Source organism: Fistularia commersonii, chromosome 18 (genome assembly GCF_037954325.1).
Source record: "Fistularia commersonii isolate RoL2024-O1a breed Wild chromosome 18, RoL_Fcom_v1.0, whole genome shotgun sequence".
NCBI classification, from domain to species: Eukaryota; Metazoa; Chordata; class Actinopteri; order Syngnathiformes; family Fistulariidae; genus Fistularia; species Fistularia commersonii.
In genome coordinates this window covers 4,346,213-4,367,790 of record NC_141301.1, presented here as the reverse complement: position 1 = coordinate 4,367,790, position 21,578 = coordinate 4,346,213, and the positions used below count along the sequence as shown (strand labels likewise).

The 21,578-nt window shown below is 44.0% G+C and overlaps 2 protein-coding genes across 3 annotated transcripts; one reads left to right on the top strand and one right to left on the bottom strand.

Annotated features, from left to right (window-relative positions):
• The first annotated feature begins 2,536 nt into the window (after positions 1-2,536).
• Positions 2,537-16,476, top strand: trmt9b (tRNA methyltransferase 9B). Its single transcript, XM_086164425.1, has 4 exons — positions 2,537-2,821; positions 11,949-12,130; positions 12,223-12,396; positions 14,385-16,476. Exons 2-4 carry the CDS (start codon positions 11,974-11,976, stop codon positions 15,314-15,316), a joined length of 1,263 nt encoding a protein of 420 aa, XP_086020551.1. The 5' UTR covers positions 2,537-2,821; positions 11,949-11,973; the 3' UTR covers positions 15,317-16,476.
• On the bottom strand, positions 14,457-21,248 carry hdac12 (histone deacetylase 12). Of its 2 annotated transcripts, XM_086164422.1 has the most exons (9): positions 21,071-21,248; positions 20,818-20,984; positions 20,132-20,358; positions 19,241-19,420; positions 18,952-19,148; positions 18,693-18,843; positions 18,108-18,224; positions 17,872-18,014; positions 14,457-17,779 (listed from the first exon to the last, which is right to left on the bottom strand). In XM_086164422.1, the coding sequence occupies exons 1-9, from the start codon at positions 21,149-21,151 to the stop codon at positions 17,756-17,758; spliced, it is 1,287 nt and encodes a 428-aa protein (XP_086020548.1). In that variant the 5' UTR covers positions 21,152-21,248; the 3' UTR covers positions 14,457-17,755. The 2 variants fall into 2 exon arrangements, with proteins under 2 accessions (XP_086020548.1, XP_086020549.1); XM_086164423.1 differs by lacking the exon at positions 20,132-20,358 and having other exon boundaries at positions 19,241-19,400; positions 20,841-20,984.
• Between the last annotated feature and the right edge of the window lie 330 nt (positions 21,249-21,578).

The following is a 21,578-nucleotide window of genomic DNA, read 5'->3' as shown; positions in this document are numbered from 1 at the left end:
TTCATATTTATTAGTCATGATGGCATGATAGAAATTTATTGTTGTTGTGGTGCAATTTGTTATAATTTTAATGACTTAAAATAAGTAAAATAAAAAGATCCGGCACATAAATTGCAGGGAGATTGGTTGAAATTGAGAGGGAAGAAAAACAATCTTTTTTATTACATGAGTATAGTGTCGGGCTTTGCAGCTCAACACATTCGTGTGTTAAAAAAACAAAACAAAAACACGGGTTTGTCCCCGCGGGTTTGCTCCACCTGCAGCACCTGCCCGGGGGTTGTTGGCTCAGAGGCGTTGAAGCATCGAACGGAAAAAAAAAAGAAACGAAGCGTGAAATAAGGATCCGGTAGGTTGTTTCGGCGATGCGTGCTGTGCAAACGCGGATAAACACGCGTGGACACAGCCAAAAAAAAACAAAAGTCTATTTCCCAGACAGACCAGGAAGTAGCCATTCATTGCCAGGGGATGCTGTCACGTGACGTGACTGGCCAATGACATTTGAGTTCCACAGCCGCACCGCTGATTCGCTTCCGCACTCAAATCCATCCCAATATCATCTTTCAGGTGTTCCGTCTCTGTAGGTCACCCTTCCTCGCCGTTTAAATGTGTTTTTTTTAATCGAATCGCCATTTTCCAATGAATCCGCGCCGCTGCCTCATAACCAAACAAAATAGTAAACGTCATTCCGGTTAATTCACGAAGCCTGGGAGAAAAACTCGTGGGAAAACGTGACCCAAATAATGTGCGGCACGCTTCAGCCAAACAATGAAGTCAAGCGCACGGTGTTTTGAGCTGATACTGAATGTGGTTTTCAAAATAAAACCACGAAATGAACGAATTTCTTGTTAAAATCATAATCCTAATAAGTACTGAAAGGTACGAAGGAAAAGAAAAATAAATGCCCCTGAGTGATGAATCGGGGTTGAAGAATACTAAACAATCTATGTAGTACTTTAACACGTACTCATACTGGATAAACACATCGCTTACGTGTTGTGGAGGACTGAGGAGAAAAGGTCACATCGGGTGAACTAAACTCAAGGCAAAGGATGAATATTTCATTTAATTCGAGGGAGTGAGTATTTAATTTAATTAATGGCCGTTAGCCCTGGCTGTGGACATCTCAAGCAAGCAAGCAATGACCGGAAAGAATCTGCTGGGCAAATATAGATGTATTGACCCCGACAGATTGGAAAGTTTTCCCAGAGAGACGAGATATGGAGAAATAATCTTGAGCGAGAGTCGCCAGTCCATCACAGGGCCACACATGCTCATAAACCAGCCTGTTCCATCTGACGCAAACTGCTCTGGCACTGTTACTTAAATCTGTGTTTTGTGTACCGCAAAGTGGGGATTGCAAATGGATTGATGGACTTTTCCTTGTGTTATTTATTATTAATCTTTTTCATCAGCCATGTTACAGGCACTGTTAGGAAAAAAAACATTTACAGTACATATTTGTGGATGCTACCGGTATGTATTTTATTTAAAAAAAGTTAAAAAAAAAAAAAAATTCTGTGTAACATCTATTTGTGTAGATATCTCATCTCACAATGTGGACACCTGCGGCTTATAGACAAGTGTGGCCTACATGTGCATGTATTTTTATTTCAATTTTTTAGCCGGTGTGGCTCATATTCAGGTACGCTTGACTGTCGAGTATGGTGCCTTGAAGAAAATACATTTTATTATTATTATTATCATTATTATTATTGATGTAGTGAGAGAGAAGCATACAGAGAATAGGGTCAGATGGAGAAGGTTTATCCGCTGTGGTGACCCCACAGCCGAAAGGAGAATTATTATTAAGATAAGATAGATAAGATAGAACAACTTTATTAATCCCGAAGGAAATTGTTGTGCCAGAGTTACAGAAAATATAACAGTAATAAATATTAAAAAGAAAAGGCAGAATTAGAAATAAAATAAACGATAAACTATAAAGTGTCTCAGTGAAACTATAAAGTGTCTTAGTAAACAAGTGATAAAACTATAAGTGTCTTAGTATTATTATTATTATTATTATTATTATTATTATTATTATTATTATTCACACCACACCACCCAATTAAATGCATAGAAATATTTATAGAAATATTTTGTTTGCTGGCACAAATTATCACAATAAAATGTACATTTTACAAGCAAAACAATTCATGCTTGTAGGACTGTCTTGGATTTTTTTTGTGTTTAAAAAAAATAGTAATTGAGACATTTAAAGCCTATTCAAATTCAAATTCAAATTCAAAAAGCTTAATTTTGCCCTTAGGGGTAATTGTGAGGCAAGTAGAGCAGGTAGTACAAGACCAGGACAGCAAACAGTGCTAAAAAGGAGAGAACGTAGCACAATAAAATATGTGAACAAGTAATTGCAGTAATAAAAAAAAAAATAATGATAATAATAAAAAAAAAAAAAAATGAAAGTGTAAAGGTATAGTGTGAAACTGCAAAACAATGAGAGGTAACACGCAAACACACTGTCAAAGAACAGGCTTTTATTGTCTTAACCGGAAGTGCATCCCTACTCACTTCCGGTCCTCACAGGTGATGTAGGGGGTCCAGCCGCCGCGCAGCATGTAGCGGACCAGCCGTCCGTCCGTCTGTCCCCCCTTCCTCCCCTCCCTACCCCCCCTCCGGAGCCCGGCTGCTCGTGTGCTGCCGGCGGTCACACTGCCGATCGTCGTCCAGCTCGCGTCCCGATGGCGGATCGATCGCGAAGGGATCGATCGTTCGCGCGAAGCGGGAAGTTTACCTGAGGAGGAGGAGGAGGAGGAAGCCCGGGAGGAGGAGGACCACCGAGCGGCGGCTCAGACCTTCGCAGGTACGTGGGATTTGCGCGGACTTCGGGTGAAAGTTACACGCCCACGCGTGTCACCGCGGGAAATAATAATCATAATATTAGTAATAATCTAAGATCGGGTTCACTTGTACATCCCGATAGCTCGTCAAACTTTAAGCTGGGGGCGTCCAGACGCGCGGTGGTGCGTTCACGTACCTCGCCAATTTCCACGGGTTCAGCCGTGCGTGATTGGGATGAAGGGGGGCGATGAGCCACGTGGAGTGGACCCGTTCTCCGTGGGCACCTTGCGGTTCACTTGGGTAGGGATGGGGTCCATTTTAACACTAAAACTAAAATTTTATCAATATTTTTATTGCTCATGATCACTGCAATAACAGGACTCCCCCCTCCCAGGATCCCACCCCTGACGTTAAAGTTTGAGCCTTTGGAATAAAATCTGCATTTGAAACTACATAAAAAATTTTTTAATTAAAATAATAAAATGACGTGTTTTCCTAGAGGTGAGACATTCATGTGTCCCAATTGGTGCTTGTGATTTACAGTGCGGGGTCATTTCATCATCCAATTTCTGTGGAAAAAAAAAACAAAAAAACATTCAGTGTTTATCAACCCCGTCAGAGTTTTTTTTCTGTCTTTTTTTTTTTTTTGGGGAGCACAACCCGCTCGGACTCTTTATTAAAAAAAAAAAAAAAAACAACCTTATCTGATCATCTTCGAGATATTATTCATTGACCGACCGGCGCTCCCAACCACAAATCAGAGTGCCAGACATCGCCACCATCCCCTCTCCCCACCCCCGTCCTCTGATTTAATTTTAGTTCTCATTGACAGTCAGCGGCAGTGTGCTGCCAGCCTCCCCCTGCTGCTGGTTATATAATGACAGCAGAGGAACTACCTCATCGTGGTGGGCAAAAAAAAAAGGAAAAAAATGGTGGTGGTGGTGGTGGTGGGGGGGGGGATCCAGGCGAAATGGGAACGCGGACAATAGTGACAAGAGGCAAATTACGGCGTTACGTAAGGGACGCTTTCCTTCCACTCGGCTGGGATGATGCAAACGATGGGGGTCCAGAAATAGAGGTCTTAGGAGGAGCCGGGTGGGGGTGATGCTGCGCGGGGTGAACACACTTGTTAATACACGGCGAGGTCAGGTTATATATATCTATCTCTATATATAGATAGATAGATATTTATTTTCTTCCGGCAAAGGTCAGGGATCGGATGTTCCCCGTGCTATAATGGCATATAATGGGTTTCAGACTGTTGCAGTTCGAGGATACATGTTTCTGAAAAGATGTGTCTGGGGTGGGGGGGGGTCTGATTGCCCTTCCCTTTACTAGTAACCTCATCAGCAAAGTGCACGGCGGCCTCCCGTGCTTTGTTTAGGCCCTTCCAGGAGGCCGATGTCTTGTCAGGCGTGTTCCGACATGTGTGGAAACCGTCTCTCGAAGGAGAGAAAATTCAAAATCCCAAGCGGTCACCTTGTGTAGAAGATGTTTAGGATAAATAACAGGTTGATGAAAATTAGATTTTGTTCGCTGTGACACGCGTGAATATATCAGCCTGCTTCCCTTGCGTCGACTCTGGTTTCGATGTAAAAACACAGGGCGCTTGAAGTGTTTTGCCGGAAAACGGTAGAATATTCTAGTTGCTAACTAACACTAACTGCACGCAGTCTTGCTCACGGACGCGCAAAATATTGGGTGTTGCTGCGGAAGACGTCATATTGAAATATCCCAGGATAAAATCCCCCCGGTGAGATCAGCTGCATCATGAGGCTCTTTGCTAGCACCCGGCGGAGAGGCTGCTGACATCCTCAGTAACCTCGATGATTTAATATCGTGCGCTGCAGGAGGAGATAAAGATTAATAGCAGCGATTCATCATAAGAAGCAGCTTGATTTTTTTTTTCTCCACAAAAACGGTTTTATTTATCACAGGGGAATATATATATATATTTTGTATTAATATATATATATATACACATACATATATATTTCTGTATGTATGTATGTATGTATATATATGTGTGTGTGTATGTATGTATGTATGTATGTATATACATACATTTATATTTATGTATTTCTGTATGTATATATATATATATGGCTATGTGTATATATATATAGACATTTATAATGTGTGTGTGTAGATATACATGTGTATATATCTACATATATACATATATGCGTGTGTGTATATATATGTATATACATATATACATATATATACATATATGTGAGTGTATGTCTTTATATATATACATATATAAGGTATATACCTACATATATATATATACACATGTCTATATATCTTCTTTTTTCGGCTTTTCCCGTCAGGGGTCGCCACAGCGAGTCAACTTTCTCCATCTAACCCTATTCTCTGTATCTTCCTCTCTACCTTCCTATCCTCTCTCACTATGTCCATAAATCTTCTCTTTGGTCTTCCTCGAGAGCTCTTGCCCGGCAGCTCCAGTTCCAGCATCCGTCTACCAATATATTCACTATCTCTTCTCTGTACATGACCGAACCATCTCAGTCTGGCTTCTCTGACCTTTACTCCAAAACATCGAACATGTGCCGTCCCTCTGATAGACTCATTCCTGATCCTTTCCATCTTGGTCACTCCCAAAGAGAACCTCAACATCTTCATCTCTGCAACCTCTAGTTCTGCCTGCTGTCTTTTGGTCATTGTAACAGTTTCTAGTCCATACATCATCGCTGGTCTCACCACTGTCTTGTACACCTTTCCTTTTATTCTGGCTGAAAGTCTTCTATCACATAGTACCCCTGACACTTTTCTCCACCCATTCCAACCTGCCTGGACCCGTCTCTTCACCTCTTTTCCGCACTCTCCGTTGCTCTGGACTGTTGACCCTAAGTACCTGAAATCCTCCAGCTTCTTGATCTCCACTCCCTGTAGCCTCACCGCTCCACCCGAGTTCCTCTCATTCACACACATATATTCTGTCTTGCTGCGACTAACTTTCATTCCTCTCCTTTCCAGAGCATACCTCCACCTCTCTAGATTTTCCTCTACCTGTTTTCTGCTCTCACTACAGATCACAATGTCATCTGCAAACATCATGGTCCATGGGGATTCCTGTCTAACCTCATCTGTCAGCCTATCCATCACCATTGCGAACAAGAAGGGGCTCAGAGCTGATCCCTGATGGAGTCCCACCTCCACCTTGAACTTCTGTTACCCCTACAGCACACCGTACCAGTGTCTCACAGCTAGCATACATGTCCTGCACCAGTCTAACATACTTCTCTGCCACTCCAGACTTCCTCATACAATACCAGAGCTCCTCTCTTGGCACCCTGTCATATGCTTTTTCTAGGTCTACAAAAACGCAATGCAACTCCCTCTGGCTTTCTCTGTACTTTTCTATTAGCATTCTCAACGCAAATACTGCATCTGTAGTACTCTTTCTAGGCATGAAGCCATACTGCTGTTCACAAATGCTGACTTCTGCTCTCAGTCTAGTTTCCACTACTCTTTCCCATAACTTCATTGTATGGCTCATCAACTTAATGCCTCTATAGTTTCCACAATTCTGCACATCCCCTTTATTCTTAAAAATAGGCACCATCACACTTTGTCTCCATTCTTCAGGCATCTTCTCCCTCTCTAAGATCCTGTTGAATAATCTAGTCAGGAAATCTACCGCTGCCTCTCCTAGGCACTTCCACACCTCCACAGGTATATCATCAGGACCAACTGCTTTTCCACTCTTCATCCTCTTCAATGCCTTCCTCACTTCACTTTTACTAATTTGTGCTACTTTGTGGTCTACAGTAGTCACCTCTTCTACCCTTCTTCTACGCCTCTCTTTCATTTTCCACATTCATCAGCTCTTCAAAGTACTCTTTCCATCTTCCCATCACTCTTCTAGCATCTGTCAATACATTCCCCTCTCTGTCCTTAATCACCCGGACCTGTTGTACATCCTTTCCATCTTTATCTCTCTGTTTCGCCAACCTGTATAGATCATTCTCACCCTCCTTACTATCCAACCGAGCATACAAGTCATCATAAGCCCTTTGTTTTGCCTTTGCTACCTCGATCTTTACCTTTCGCCGCACCTCCCTGAACTCCTGTCTGTTCTCTTCAGTCCTCTCAGTATCCCACTTCTTCTTCGCTAACCGCTTTCTCTGTATACACTCCTGCACTTCCTCATTCCACCACCAAGACTCCTTATCTACTTTCCTTCCAGATGACACACCAAGTACTCTTCTACCTGTCTCCCTGATAACACTAGCTGTTGTTGTCCAATCATCTGGAAGCTCACCCTGGCCACCCAGACCCTTTCTCAACTCCTCCCTGAAAACCATGCAACACTCCTCCCTTTTCAGCTTCCACCATTTTGTCCTTTGTTCTGCCTTTGTCCTCTTCATCTTCCTTGTCACCAGAGTCATCCTACAAACCACCATCCTATGCTGTCTGGCTACACTCTCACCTACAACTACTTTGCAGTCACTGATCTCTTTCAGGTTACCCCGTCTATACAAGATGTAGTCTACCTGCGTGCTCCTACCTCCGCTCTTATAAGTTACCCTATGTTCCTGTTTTTTCTGGAAAAAGGTATTCACTACAGCCATTTCCATCCTTTTTGCAAAATCTACCACCATCTGTCCCTCTGCATTCCTATCCTGGATACCAAATCTGCCCATCACTTCTTCATCCCCTCTATTGCCTTCACCAACATGTCCATTGAAGTCTGCACCAATGACCACTCTCTCATTTCTGGGAATATTCTGCATCACTTCATCTAACTCATTCCAGAACTTCTCCTTCTCTTCAGATTCACATCCCACCTGCGGGGCATAGCCGCTAACAACATTGAGCATCACACCTTCAATTTCCAGTTTCAGACTCATAAGTCTATCTGACATTCTTTTCACCTCTAGGACGCTCCTAACAAACTCCTCCTTCAAGATAACTCCTACTCCATTTCTCTTCTTGTCAGTACCATAATAGTACAACTTAAAGCCTGCTCCTAAGCTTCTAGCCTTACTACCTTTCCACCTGGTCTCCTGGACACACAGTATATCCACTTTCCTTCTCTGCATTATGTCCACCAACTCTCTACCTTTTCCTGTCATAGTCCCAATATTCAAAGTCCCTACTCTCAGTCCCAGAACCTTTCCTTTCCTCCTCTCTCTCTGCTTCCGAACACGCACTCCTCCTCTTGTTCTTGTTCTTCGACCCACAGTAGCCCAATTTCCATTAGTACCCTGTAGGTCATCAGTACCAATGGCGGTCGTTGTTAACCCGGTCCGCAACCGATCCGGTATGGTATAGTTTTTGTTGACTCGCATATTTGGTTTTGGCAAAAGTTTTACGCCGGATGCCCTTCCTGACGCAACCCTCTGCATTTATCCGGGCTTGGGACCGGCACAGGGAGACACTGCTCCGTGCCCCCCCAAGGCAGGCTTGGAGAGGCACGGGCCAGTGCCGCCCTGAGGCTGCATTATACACATGTCTATATATATGCATATATATATATATATATATATATATATGCATATATACATATATATGTATGTGTATGTTTGTGGTATGTGTATATATATACATAAATATACATATTTGTATGTGTATATATATATGTGTGTGTGTATATATATACATATACATATATGTATACATATATATATATGTGTATGTATATATATGTGTGTGTCTATATATATGTATATATACACACACACACATATACATATGTATGTATATATATATATATATATATCTGTATATAAATACACACACACATATATGTGTGTGTGTACATATGTTTTTTATCCTATCGTTTTATTACACCTGCTGTATGACGGCAACCGTGCGTGGAAAAGGTCTGCACGGGTCAGCAGCGACAACATTCATCCGTCGCAGCTTGCCAATAAATAAAAGAAAATCCCCGAGACCAGACGGCCTTATCGCTTATCACGGCATCCAGCGCCAGGCTGGGAGTTGGCATTGCCCTCCTGGCCTGCAGCCATCTTTTTTTTTTTTATTCCTATTTTTCCCGAGCAACACCGCTGATAATGGGCGGCAGATAAACGGAGGGCCTTGCCGATCAATTGCAAACTAAAAAAAAAAAAAAAAACCCCTCCTGACGATTTATTTGTTATCATAAAACCTCAATCGATGACCAGAAAGAACGCGTTTATAGGTGTCAAAGGAGGACCTTTTGTGTTTTTAATCAGACGATGGTGACGATATCTGTGACCGCAGTGCCGTCTGATGATGACACACTGAAACCCCCCTGTGTATATATTAGCTGTGAGTCTCGGGGGGGGTCACCGAACGACCTTCTGTGAATTAATGAAGATCATGGAAAGTGTAAGTGTTTGCCACAACCAGACCTGCTCCATAACCTCGAGCTGATGGCTCCTCTTTAATTCCTGCACCCGCAGCCATGTTTTTCCCCGAAGGTCAAGTACGACCGCCGTTATCGTCGCCTCTGACCAGAGCCCGATGCTCGGCAGCAACATGTTCGTCATTCAATTGTAAGCCTTTTAAATTAGTGTGCGCAAGAATTTTTTTACAATAAATCACTTAAAGACACAAAAAGTAATCAATTTAAATATTTGCATTCATTCATTCTTTCATCGCTTATCCCAGCTGTCATTGGGTGAAAAGCGGAGTTCACACCAGCCTGGTCGCCAGTCAACATATTAAATATGTTTGAATGTGTGCACGTGTTTGTGGGTGTATGTGTGTATACATATACGTACAAACACACGCTTGTATATATACATATGTGTGCGTGTATATTGACTATCAATCAAGCTCTCAATCCACACACATATAGATATGAGTAACATTCACACCCTCATTCACACGTCATATAGAGACATACAACCATTCAGTCACTCATTCACTTTGTCATTATAACGCAATTATTTTTATATATTATAAAATTATAAATATTATTGAATTTCTTAAAACTAGGTGAACAAAATGAAAATTGCAATTTAAATATTTTAATTCGTTGGTATTTTATTTCAATTTAAAATCCTTCCTGACCATATAAATGTACAGATCGAACATTATTTTGTTTGTAGAGCAAAACAGGCCGGATGTGGCCTGCGGGCCATAAAATGCTCAATAGTAGTCATATAGAGCAGTGTTTCCCAACCTTTTTTGAGCCACGGCACATATTTTACATTAGAAAAATCACACGGCACACCACCAAATAAATATGTCAAAAACATTTTTTAACGAATTAGAATGAAACCGTAGTCTCAATTTACTTTGTGTGAAATCTGATATATCTAATATCAGTAGATTCGTCAAGTTGCAATGCAAATTTCCCACTGATGTGCAACTTTTCCAGAACACTTTTTTCAATGTCTGAAGACATGTCACCAATATGTCTGAAAATGATATTATTTGAGAGAAAGCTGGCTATTTCTTTATCAACGTCAGAGCTGAGCTTTTCTTCTGCAATGATTTTGCCGGCAGGTAGTATTAATGTTTTGCTACGATGTGTGGCTGTTTGGATTTAGAAATGAGTTCAGCAACTTTATAGCAAGCTTTCACTGCTTTCTCACTCGTCCTGGTAGTTTTCAACAATGCTGCCTGTTTGTTTACGCAGATACAAGTACTTTTTATTTTAAAAATGTATCATGCACAGCGTCACTGATCACTCTGATACACAGATGCACAGGTTAATTCACTACCCGTTGCCATCGAATGGGCACGCTGCCCACATAGACATAGGAAGACACATTATTTACGTTGGATAAATAATTTTCGGACCAATCGGGTGAAAGTGGGCATTTTTCCACGGAACACCTGATAATCTCTCACGGCACACTAATGTTGGGAAACACTGATAAAGAGACATTCAACCATTCACTCACTGACTCACCCATCATGCAGGTCAGGTTTGCCCAATACGTCGATCGCGATCTACCAGTCGAGTGCAGATAGATTGCTCGGTATTACAAAAAATAGACGCCAGCCCATCATCCGTCCTCACGTACAGGGCGGCCAGTCTGACATCTGACCTTTTCTGACACACGGGTCACCGCACATGCACATGCAACGCCGCCAAGTACCGCAAAACTCTAGCACACTAGCGAGTTACCCAGTTATCCTCCAAGTTATTTCTTTTAAACGTAAGAAGGGGTATTAAAATGGACCTAGTAAGAAGCCAAACACTTCCATCGGGAATGGGAGGAGGACTTTTTTTTTTTTCTATGTCATTTTCGAAGGGCGTTTGCCTCATCTGGCAGTCTAACGTCGCTATACTGAAGAAGGGAAATGTGAAGCGGCATTTTCAGACTGCTCATAAAAACTACAATGATCATTTTGGAAGTGCGCTTGAGGCCTGCCATCAGTAGCTACTGTCTGGACTTAACATCCCTGGCTGATTCCATTCAGTGCACGTCATCAGAGTAAGGTCACGACAAAATACAGAGATGTATTGTGCAATATGGGTTCATGCAGTTATGCAAGGTTCACCAGTATATATTGCACACACAAAAAAAAATTCTCAATATATTTGTAAATAAATATGTTTTGCATTTTTTATAGTAGGTACATCTTTTTTGCATGCTGAAAAAGTGTGTGCACCCCTGAGTTCTTTCTGTAATGCAATTACAAAAACAAAAATGTCTTACTTTCTGGATTCATTACAAATCAACTGAAATATTGCAAGCCTTTTATTATTTTAATGTTGCTGATTATGGCTTACATCTTAAGAAAACTCAAAAATCCTATCTCAAAATATTAGGATATCATGAAAAAAAAAGGTTTTCTAATTGCATTACAGAAGATAAAGAACTTTATCACAATATTCTAATTTTCTGAGACAGTCCTGCACATAATGCACAGACATAATGCACAAATATTCACACACTCACTTGTCATACAGAGACAAACTATTCACTCCAAATCCGATGTGACGTCGAAATTCAACCATTCATCAGTTTCTCATTACATTCTTTTCATTTTACAAATAGTCCCCTTCTTGGAAATCTCGAGCATCGAGATAAGTAAGGATTTAACACGCTATAAGAGCAAATAGACAAATAAATCCCAAGTATTCGGGATTCATTTAAGTATTTGTTTGTAACAAGTAATGACCATGGGGGTGAGGTTATATTTTTTCACCCTCCCCACCCTCTCCTCTGCAGGCGCGATGCTGGGAGGCCACCGCTCATGATGGAGGAGGCGGCCAGCCGGCTGGAGAGGGACCATGTGCACAGCGTCTACGACAAGATCGCACCCTTTTTCAACGACAGCCGCTACAAAGCCTGGCCGAAGGTGCGGCAGTTCCTGCTGGAGCTGCCGCCGGGGAGCATCGTGGCCGACGTCGGTGGGTCTCACCCCCCCCCCCCCCCTCGCCGACATCTTGCTTACCGCTGATTCCTAATTTTTTCGTTAACTTGCCCCTTTCCTTTTGAAAAGGCTGCGGCAACGGAAAGTATCTCCACATCAACAGGGAGGTGTTCAAGCTGGGGTGCGATGTCTGTCGTCCCCTGGTGGACTCCGCCTGGAGCCAAGGACACGAGGTGCAGATGTGCGACGGGCTGCATTTGCCTTACAGAGACAGCTGCTTCGACGCTGTGCTCTCCATCGCAGGTAACAGGGGGGCGTGCGCTTTTTTTTTTTTTTTTTGGGAAAAAAATATCATCATCCATCTGCACGAACGTTGAGCTGCCGGAGCTTCCGATGTCTTCAGTCAGACCGAGCCCGGTCGTGATACTTGCGGCGCTAATGTAGGTAGCGTATCGTATTTTCGTATTTGGGTGCACGCTTTTCAAGCTATCTTTGAGTCCGATTTCAATCGCAACGTAGTCACTTTCCACAGAGTCGTCTTTTCAAAATGATTGACGGAAACCAGGCGGCCGTCTGCCTTGACCGGTAGGGATAAACTGCGGGGGTTGTAATGTTGACACCGATAGCTCCAGTATTGATAAAATAAATAACAATGGCGGCTGGTGGGCTTGATCAAGCCGCGCCTCCCCGGGAAACCGTGAGCCCGGGGGACGGCGTGCAGGAGAACTACACAACTGCATCATCTTTCCATAAATATCATATTTTCACGACCAGAAGGCGCACCATACTAAAAGGCCCAGTCTCAGTTATATGTGCCATTACTATATTTAACACACACATAAGGCGCACCTGATTATAGGAGCGCGTTTTAAATACAATCCACGCCTGCTTCCCCCTTTAACGTTCTCATGGTGTCCTCTACTACATTCGCCTTACAACAACAACAACACGCACACAAGCATACAAGTGTGCGTATTTAAAAAAAGAGCGGGAGCTAAACTGTGTTCGGTATTCACATTTTTTTACCGGTAATCGTCATCAATCAAACCCATCGAAGTCCTCATCCTCTGTTTCTGATTTGAACAACTGCGCTAAATCTCCATCAAACATGCCGGGTTCACTTTCTTCACTGTCTGAGTCGCTTTCCGTGCCGCGCGGCTCCTCGGAAATGATGCCGACTTTTGCGAGAGCTCGAACAAAAGTGCCAGCAGACACGTTAGCCCGAGAATCTCTAATCCATTCACAAATTGTGGCGTAACTCGCCCGGCGCTGCCTTCCACTTAGTGAAACTGTGGTCTCCAAGAAGGCTTTTCGTACCCCGTTGTGCGTATCGCTACTGTGCTGGTCCCCTTCTTCTCCACAGTGTGACGAAAGTGAGCGGCACCTCGTCCATGTTAGTGACGTGGCCGGGCTGGAGGTGTTTGTCGGCGATGTTTTCAGGGTTGTTAAAACAAGGATGTTATGCATAATGCACATACCCGTTCTTTCATTTACAACACTTCCCCCTTTAACGTTCTCATAGTGTTGTCGACTACACCCACCTTACAACAACAACACACACAGGGCGCACTGCACTATTTGGCACGCCGCACATTTTGAAGAAAATCTAAGACTTTCTTATGTGCGCCTTATAGTCGTGAAAATACGGTAGGTCACTTCCTTACTTTGGTATTTTATTTACCCTTTTCCAGGATCATCTGGTTTCATTTCATAGCAGGCTGCATTTCACCTTTTTCGGCGTCTGTGCCAAAAACCCACTCATCCGTCAAAACTCGCAGATCTCTACCCCCATGTGGACGTGTGGAGAAAAAAAACAAAACAAAAAAAAAAAAAAAACGCCTGTCTTTCTTAGGAAGTTTTCCACAAGAAATCAATGAAACCGTCTGATGTAAAATTAGAAGCGGCGGTAGTTTTCGTCCATAAATCGCGCACAAACAAACAGCCGCAATGAAAACACAACCTCCTCCCCCGTCGGAGGTGATAAACAGGCTACCGTGGCTGCGTGTTACCTTGCCAACAATGCCGGGACGGGGGGGGGCAACACGTGAAGAGTGTGTCACCAATCATTTGTCTGCAGAAGCATGAAAGTGTCACCGTTAGGCGCACTTGGCATCTCACAAGTAGCACAGTTTATCTCGGGAACTGCATGAGCTGAAATTGCACTCCTACCAAAATGAAAATGAACTGACCGCCAAAAAAAATTAACGCTCTCTCGAGTGGCCGTGCTGTTGTCGTCGTTATCAAGTAAAAGCCGACCGGTGCTTAACTCTGAGCGTTTCTGTTTGTCGAAGTCATCCACCATTTGTCCACCAAAGAACGTCGTATCCGAGCAATAAAGGAGATGGCCCGCACCCTGCGGGTTGGGGGGCGCATCATGATCTACGTGTGGGCCATGGAGCAGAAGCGTCGCAAGTTCGAGAAGCAGGACATCTTCGTCCCCTGGAACCCCGACCCGCACGCGCCCGCCGTTTTGGGCAGGGAGCGCGGCAAACCCCGGCGGCGGGCCACGGCGCAGAGCGTGGGTGAAGCCATAGACAACGCCGACAAGCACAGGAAGGTCAGAAGCACATCCTCGGTGGCCGACGAAGACGAGCTGGCCGGCGCCGCGCCGCAGCAGAGGACGCAGAGGCTGTGGTTCTTCTCCAGATCCCTGGACTCCGTGTTTGACTTCAGCAACCTCGCCATCTCCCGCTCTTCCTCCAGAGAGCTCAGCACTTTTGAGAACGAGAGGAACAGAGGCGGCCGGTTTGGGCGAGGGCGCGGCCTCATCGAGCAGGTCTCCAGCTTTTTCTCACCGCCGTCCGTAATCGGCTCGGAGGAGGACGTCTTTGACCCCGTCACGGAATCGCACAAGGAGGGGAAAGATCCCGAAGGCGGCGGCGGCGGCGGCACCACCACCAACGTCTGTGTGCCGGTAACTTTGGCGGACGAGTGCGGCTCTCTGGCTCTGCCAGATCTGGTCCCGTTCCAGAAGGAGCCCCCGAAGCGACCGGGGGACGGAGGCGACCCGGGGCCTCAAAGGAAAGAGCAGCCTAAAAGCACAGAGGGCCTTCAGGGTGGGGAAGCGCAGGCCTCCTGCCTCAGGTACTACCACGTCTTCAGGGAGGGGGAGCTGGCCGAGCTGATAAAGAACCACGTGGAGGAGCTTCACGTCAAACACTCCTACTTCGATCACGCCAACTGGTGCGTGGTGGCGGAGAAAGTCCGGCTGTGGAAGATATGATACCGAACGGCACTGAATCGCACACTTCTTGTGACCGGCGGGGCCTCAACGCCGCGTCTTGGGTAAATATGGCCGACAGGAGCAGTCCTTGCTGATCTACAATTTTAAGCATCAAAACTCCTCCACTGCACTGCTTGACTGTTTGAAATCATTTAGGAGGGCGCAGATATTTAACCTGTTCGTAGTTACTAATGCAGGAGGTGCACAGCAGAGCTCAGCAACGGCTGCTTCTGTAACTCAGCTAAATACGAGAAGCTAACAAGCATTAACCCGATATCCCAATTTGTGTGCTCTCTTTTTAATTTATTTTTATATTTTTTTTTAATGGTCCGGTGACCTCAGGAGCCGCCAATGGTTTTAATATTCTATTCTTCTTGTCCTTCAAGCAGCATTTTTTTTTTTTTTTTTTGCAAAGAAACTCTGTTTCTAGTATTAGCCAAAGAAGAGTTTTCAACACGACTGTGCACTCTTCCAAGATGTTCTTAACGGTTTTAAATGCTTTGTTTACAGTTTTTTCTTCAGATAACAGTCTGTGTTTTACAGTCGCATCCTCCTCCGCTTTCGAGCACAAGGGGTTTCGGTGGGTGACGTGTTCCCAAGATCTCGACGGGACTTTTCCACAAACTGCTCACGTGTAAACTATCATGACAGTACGATGAGAAGTTGTTCCATTCGCTTCTTATTTAACACCCCCACTTCCCACTCCCCCTAAGTGTTTAGATGTTTTCTGTGTGGATGCTCCATGTCAACGTAGGTAGTATTCCTGTATGTGTGTGTGTGTGTGTGTGTGTGTGTGTGGTGTCTTGTGTTGATGTGACAAGCTGAATAGTCCCCTTAAAAACTCAGCCAGTCAACTGCCTCATATACTGTGACTTAAACATTGCACTGTACCAGAAGTAGGTCGCTGCTTGATGTCACTTTTAATGACAAATAAATATATATGTGAGTGTGTGTGTGTCTGAAACTTAATAAATGGTGATCTGTACCCATTGTGCTAAAAAAGGTGCACATCATTCAGTACGGTGTGAGTTTGTGTGTGTGTGTGTGTGTGTATAATCACTTGTCTCTGTTACGAGGTTAAGACCGATTCTTAATTGTCCTTTTGTGATCTCATGTAAATAGTTTGAATTTTACTTGAATAAATACTTCCATTCATGAAAGCTGTGGAGTTGAGATTTCATACGTTTCCCATTATGTATGTGTCAGGATTGAAAATGAAAACTTATTTGCCCTGTTTTTAAGTAATTTTTTTCAAAATGTACCGATATCGTAACATAAAAGTATTGCATAGCATGAAAATATTTTGCGTCGTCGGCAAAATAGCACTCTCTTGTGGACATTTAGAAAAACGACCTGACTAGGACTGGTTAGACTTAACTGTCGTTCGATAGGTGATTTAAAAGGAGCTGAGAGAAAATATTTTTGATAAAAATTTAATCTCAGTTGCCATATTGTTTACCGATATTAAAATAAAACATGTCATGAAAATGCTTTTTTGGGGGGGGAATTAACATTCTCGCAAGATGTTCATTTGTTTCAAAAGAATATGATTTTAATATTTTGATAGTTCTCTTGCCAGATGTTCATGCTTTTCTCCGCGTTTGGTCATATGTTTTTGCCCAGCATAACCGATTAAGTCAAACGCTGAATACCCGCTTCCTCTAATTTTATCGCCATGCTCTTATTTACTTATGTGACACCTGGTGTGTACCCGACCATCTGTCCGGGTCCAAGTGAAAGCAGCAGATACACCGAAAATGTCACCTTCTCTTCTCAAGCCTCGATGTGAATTGAAAATGCAATTATTATCCCATTTCACGTTTACCTGCTGCACACTAGAGTGAATCCTGCTTTTGAGTAAAGTTTATTTCCAGTCTTCAAGATTCTGGTTCCAGTTATTGTCTCCTTGAATAATGGACAAGAGATGGCCTCTAGGTATTTGTGAAGTGGCAAAATATGACCATGGTCGCCTCCTGGAATCAAAATTGGGAGATTTTCTGATTTGAGGGGAAAGCAAATAATTCCATAAGAAAATAACATTTAGAATTCATTTTATCCAATGTGAAAAAAAGATGGATTTCAGAGTCCGCAAGTGTACAGATTTAATGTTTTCTCTTACATGTGGTTGAGTCGTAGAGCATGTTGTGAGGATGCGTGCAGTTGTGTGTGTGTGTGTGAGTGTGTCTGTGTGTCTGTGTTTCAGATAACATTGACAGCTCATTCTGATGTCACACAGGCTAGTCGCACCTTAAAAAACAATAATTCACATTATTTGATGAGACATAGCAGTGCAACAGATCTATCTGCAGTCATCTGGAGCACAAAGTGTTTTGTTGTATTGTCCAGGGTGGGGGGAAAAAAAGGGAATTTTTGTTTTCCACTGCCCACATAAAGCACGTTCGTGTTCCAGTCTCTCTGATCATCAGGAGGATGTTTTTGTCACATCCCGCGTTCTTTCCAAACCTGAAAAGCAAAAAAAAAGAAAAACCTGTGTATTTTAAGAGAAAGTTCACACGCAGTTTCAGAGATCGTTCCGTGCCCTTCCCGCTGCGTACCTGAGCGGCCGCTCTGTGGACGATGGTGTGTCTCAGTGCCAGTTTGTCGATGTCCCTGGAGTACCCGCCTCCAATAACAGCGGCCACTGGGACCCCTCTGCTCCCCGCGGTCCTGAAGACATACAGGTCTCTCCTGAACAGACCTGAGAAATCACGAAGAGTCACCTGTCTGCCCATGGATGGTTTTCTTCATTTAAAAAAAAAAAACAAAAACGTTAGTTGGGGTCATCGCTCACCCTGGTCGGTCAGACGCAGCCTCCCCAGCTCGTCTTCCCAGTGAGGGTCCACGCCGGCGTCGTACAGGACCAGGTCTGGGCGAAACGTGTCCAGAAGCCACGGAAGGTGAGCCTCCACTGTGGAGACATTTTTTCCCTTTGTCATTCAAACATGTAAAGATTATTTTGATAAAAGAAGGAGATAGCTTGATGATTTGGATTTAACATGTGAGACAGATGTTTTAATGAATTATCATCTGATCTATTGACAGCCTTAAAATCAAATCTGGTAAACCCTGATTGTGGCTTAGAAACTAAGACCCTCTGATTGAAAGAAGCCGTGGTGTTCTTTAGTTTTGTGTTTTCTATTTTTGACCCATTGATGTTCGTGGCGCCACATTAAAAAATGAAAAGAAATTCAGTCATGTTTCACTTTAAATAATGACCTAAAACTAATTTTCAGATGAAGAAACATTGAGAAAGTATACCAAACACCATGGAATGAAAATTCAAGATCTTGTCTGTTTCTATTCTTTTTTGATATGTGGGCATTAGATAATCTGTTGATCTGGCATCCGGCGTGACGGTTATTCATGTCTCACGTGCCTGTGGACAGATAAGCGTCGTCTTCTAGCCCGTCGTCCACGCTGACGTCCAGGTCGCTCTGCTGTTTGCGCAGCGGGAAGTTTTTCCCGCAGTGCACGGAGAACGTGAACACGCACGGCTCGCCGCTGAAAATAAAAGCTGTGCCATCACCCTGTCGGGGCCACCCGGAGGAAAAGAATAAGAAAGAAAATTTAGCCCTTTCGTATCGGTCTGAACAAATCTTTAAAAGCATAAAAGCAGGGGCAACGGTTCCGCCAACCTGATGTACGTCTAGATCCACGATGAGAACCTTTCTCGTGCGCGAGGGGTCGTCTGTCAGGTATCTGGCCGCTACGGCCAGGTCGTTCAGGAGGCAAAACCCCGAGCCGTAGTCCGGAAAGGCGTGGTGAGTCCCCCCTGCTGTACTGCAGGCCAGGCCCCTCTGCAGCGCCACCTCAGCTGCAAGGAGCGTTCCACCTGACAGGGAGGGGGAGGAAAAAAAAAAAAGACATGACTGACCGGCTTTTGAAGCAAGGTTTTCGCACATGGGGTGGGGGTGCCCCTCTTACCTGTCTCGTAACGACAGCGACTGACCACGCCTTCGCTCCAGGGGAAGCCCGTCCTCCGCTGCTCCCGCTCATTTATCTTCCCGGTCAGTAAGTTGCTGAGGTAGTCTTCGGTGTGGACGCGTCGCAGTAAGTCCTCTGAGGCGATTTCAGGTACCAGCACCTGCTCTGACGAAGGAAGAGCTGGATAAAATAGAAATGAAGACGGCCACAAGAAGTGACGATAATGCAAATCAGGCGAGTACAGATTCAGACAAAGAGTGGAGGTATTTTCGTCGTCCGCCGACACAAACGTTACATTTCCTGGCACCAAGAGGCTGGTATATCAAGTGATAAAGTAACAAAGGCCTTGAGCAAACTGAATGTTTGCAAAGAAAGCTTCCCATAGAGAAATATAGAGATGGTTGAAGAGAGCTGCATTGTGCCTTTGTAGATCTAAAAAAAGCATATGACAGGACGTTGGATGAACAACTGTTGTGTGAGAGCGTCTTAAGTGGCAGAGAAGTATGTTAGTGGTGCAGGACGTGCTGTAGGTAGAGGTGGGAGTGCATCAGGGATCAGCTCTGAGCCCTTCCTCGTTTGGAAGGAATAAAGGTTAGCCGCCACAAGACAGAAAAAAAAATTGTCTTAGTAGTTTTGAAAAAATCTGCATCTATTTTTTAAAAACAGGAGGGAATCCATCACATGATCATTCTCTTTAAAAATGACACAACAACATATTTGTTGACACATATCTTCGGTAAGCATCTGAGGAAGAGCCTTGAAACGTCATGCATTTGTGAATAAGTGTTGTGTTATATATAAAATAACTCATATTTTCTTTTTGGAGCATTTTTTGCTGTCCGGATTTGTGAATGAGAGGAACACAAGTAAAACGGTGAGGATTTTAAGTACTTAGGGTCAACTGTCCAGAGCAACGGAGAGTGGACAGGTGAAGAAATGTGTGCAGGCAGGTCGGAACGGTCGGCGCCAAGTTTCTGGTGGCACTAAAGTCACGGGGCAAACATGGAGGTAGCAGAGATGAAGATGTTAAGGTTCTCTTTGGGAGTGAGGAGGATGGAGAGTCCATCTGTGGGGATCTGGGGGAAGGATGCTGAGTTTGGCATTGCCAGGCAGCAGGTCTAGAGGAAGACCAGAAATGGGATGAATGAGTGAAATGAAAGAGAACATGACATTAGTTGGTGTGAGAGAAAGGATGCACAGGAGAGGGCAAGAAGGAGGCAGCTGATTGGCTGCGGGGACCCCATAAGGGAGCGGCTTACAGGGGAGTAAATATATACGCTACAAAAAAAAAAGTATATACATTATATAGAATTGTATGAAATAAAACAAGATCAAACCGATCATATCTATAATTTATTTTACATAAGTATATGTGTTATTAGTTTTGTAATTAAATTACTCGACAAGGATTTGCATTTGTAGTTTCCCTGCTCCCAGCTGCGCTTAAATTTTGAAATTCAGCAAATTCTATGCGATCATAAAATACATATGGGACAGGATAAATTATTTGTTTTACGGAATAGTAACCATTTATTGACCGAAAAATTACGCTAATAGTTTGTGAAAAAGGGGGTTACCGGATATTAACGACTCCCGTCACCTGTTTCTCCGTGATGACCCGGTCTTTGAGTAAGAAGTGCAGCACCCGGGGGAACTTAGCCATCGGGAACCGGTGGTTCGGCGGCAAGTCGCACACGTATTTCCCGTGATGGACCACCGGGAGTCCCGCGGCTCCGAGTCCGACCTGAGGGGGGTTCGACACGGCGTCTTGAGGTTAGTAAATGTCCGGTAAAAACCACCGCGGTGTTGTCGAGTCGGGCTCAAGCTCACCGGTTCGGCATGGAAAAACCTCCGAGAGGTGACGAATTTCATCCGGGACCTTTTCCAAAAGATGTGTTTGAAACAGGTCATGGCTGTGATTGACGGTTGCCAGGGGCAACGCTGTTTGAGAAGGCTAGTGGGAAGTGTAAGTGAAGTAATAGCGCGTGGATTGTACCGTGTTTGCTGCTCGCCGTGGAGGCGAATACGGCAACTTCCACTCTGCTGCCACCCACTGCCACGGAGTGGAACTGCATCGCTTTTTAGAAATTGAATGGCGTCACCCGCTGGTACGATATTAAAACTACAAAATGTGTGTGTGTGTGTGTGTGTGTGTGTGAGGGCGCGGTAATTAACGTCCTATATATCAGTGACGTGCAGTCAGTAGAGGCAGGTGAGGCCGGGCCTCACCTGGCATCACGGAAAGAAAAAAATGTAAAATGAAAAAAGAATTGAATGGTTCTATTTATTCAGTGATTTGTATTATGCAGTTATTTTCCATCTAACTTCAACATTTTTT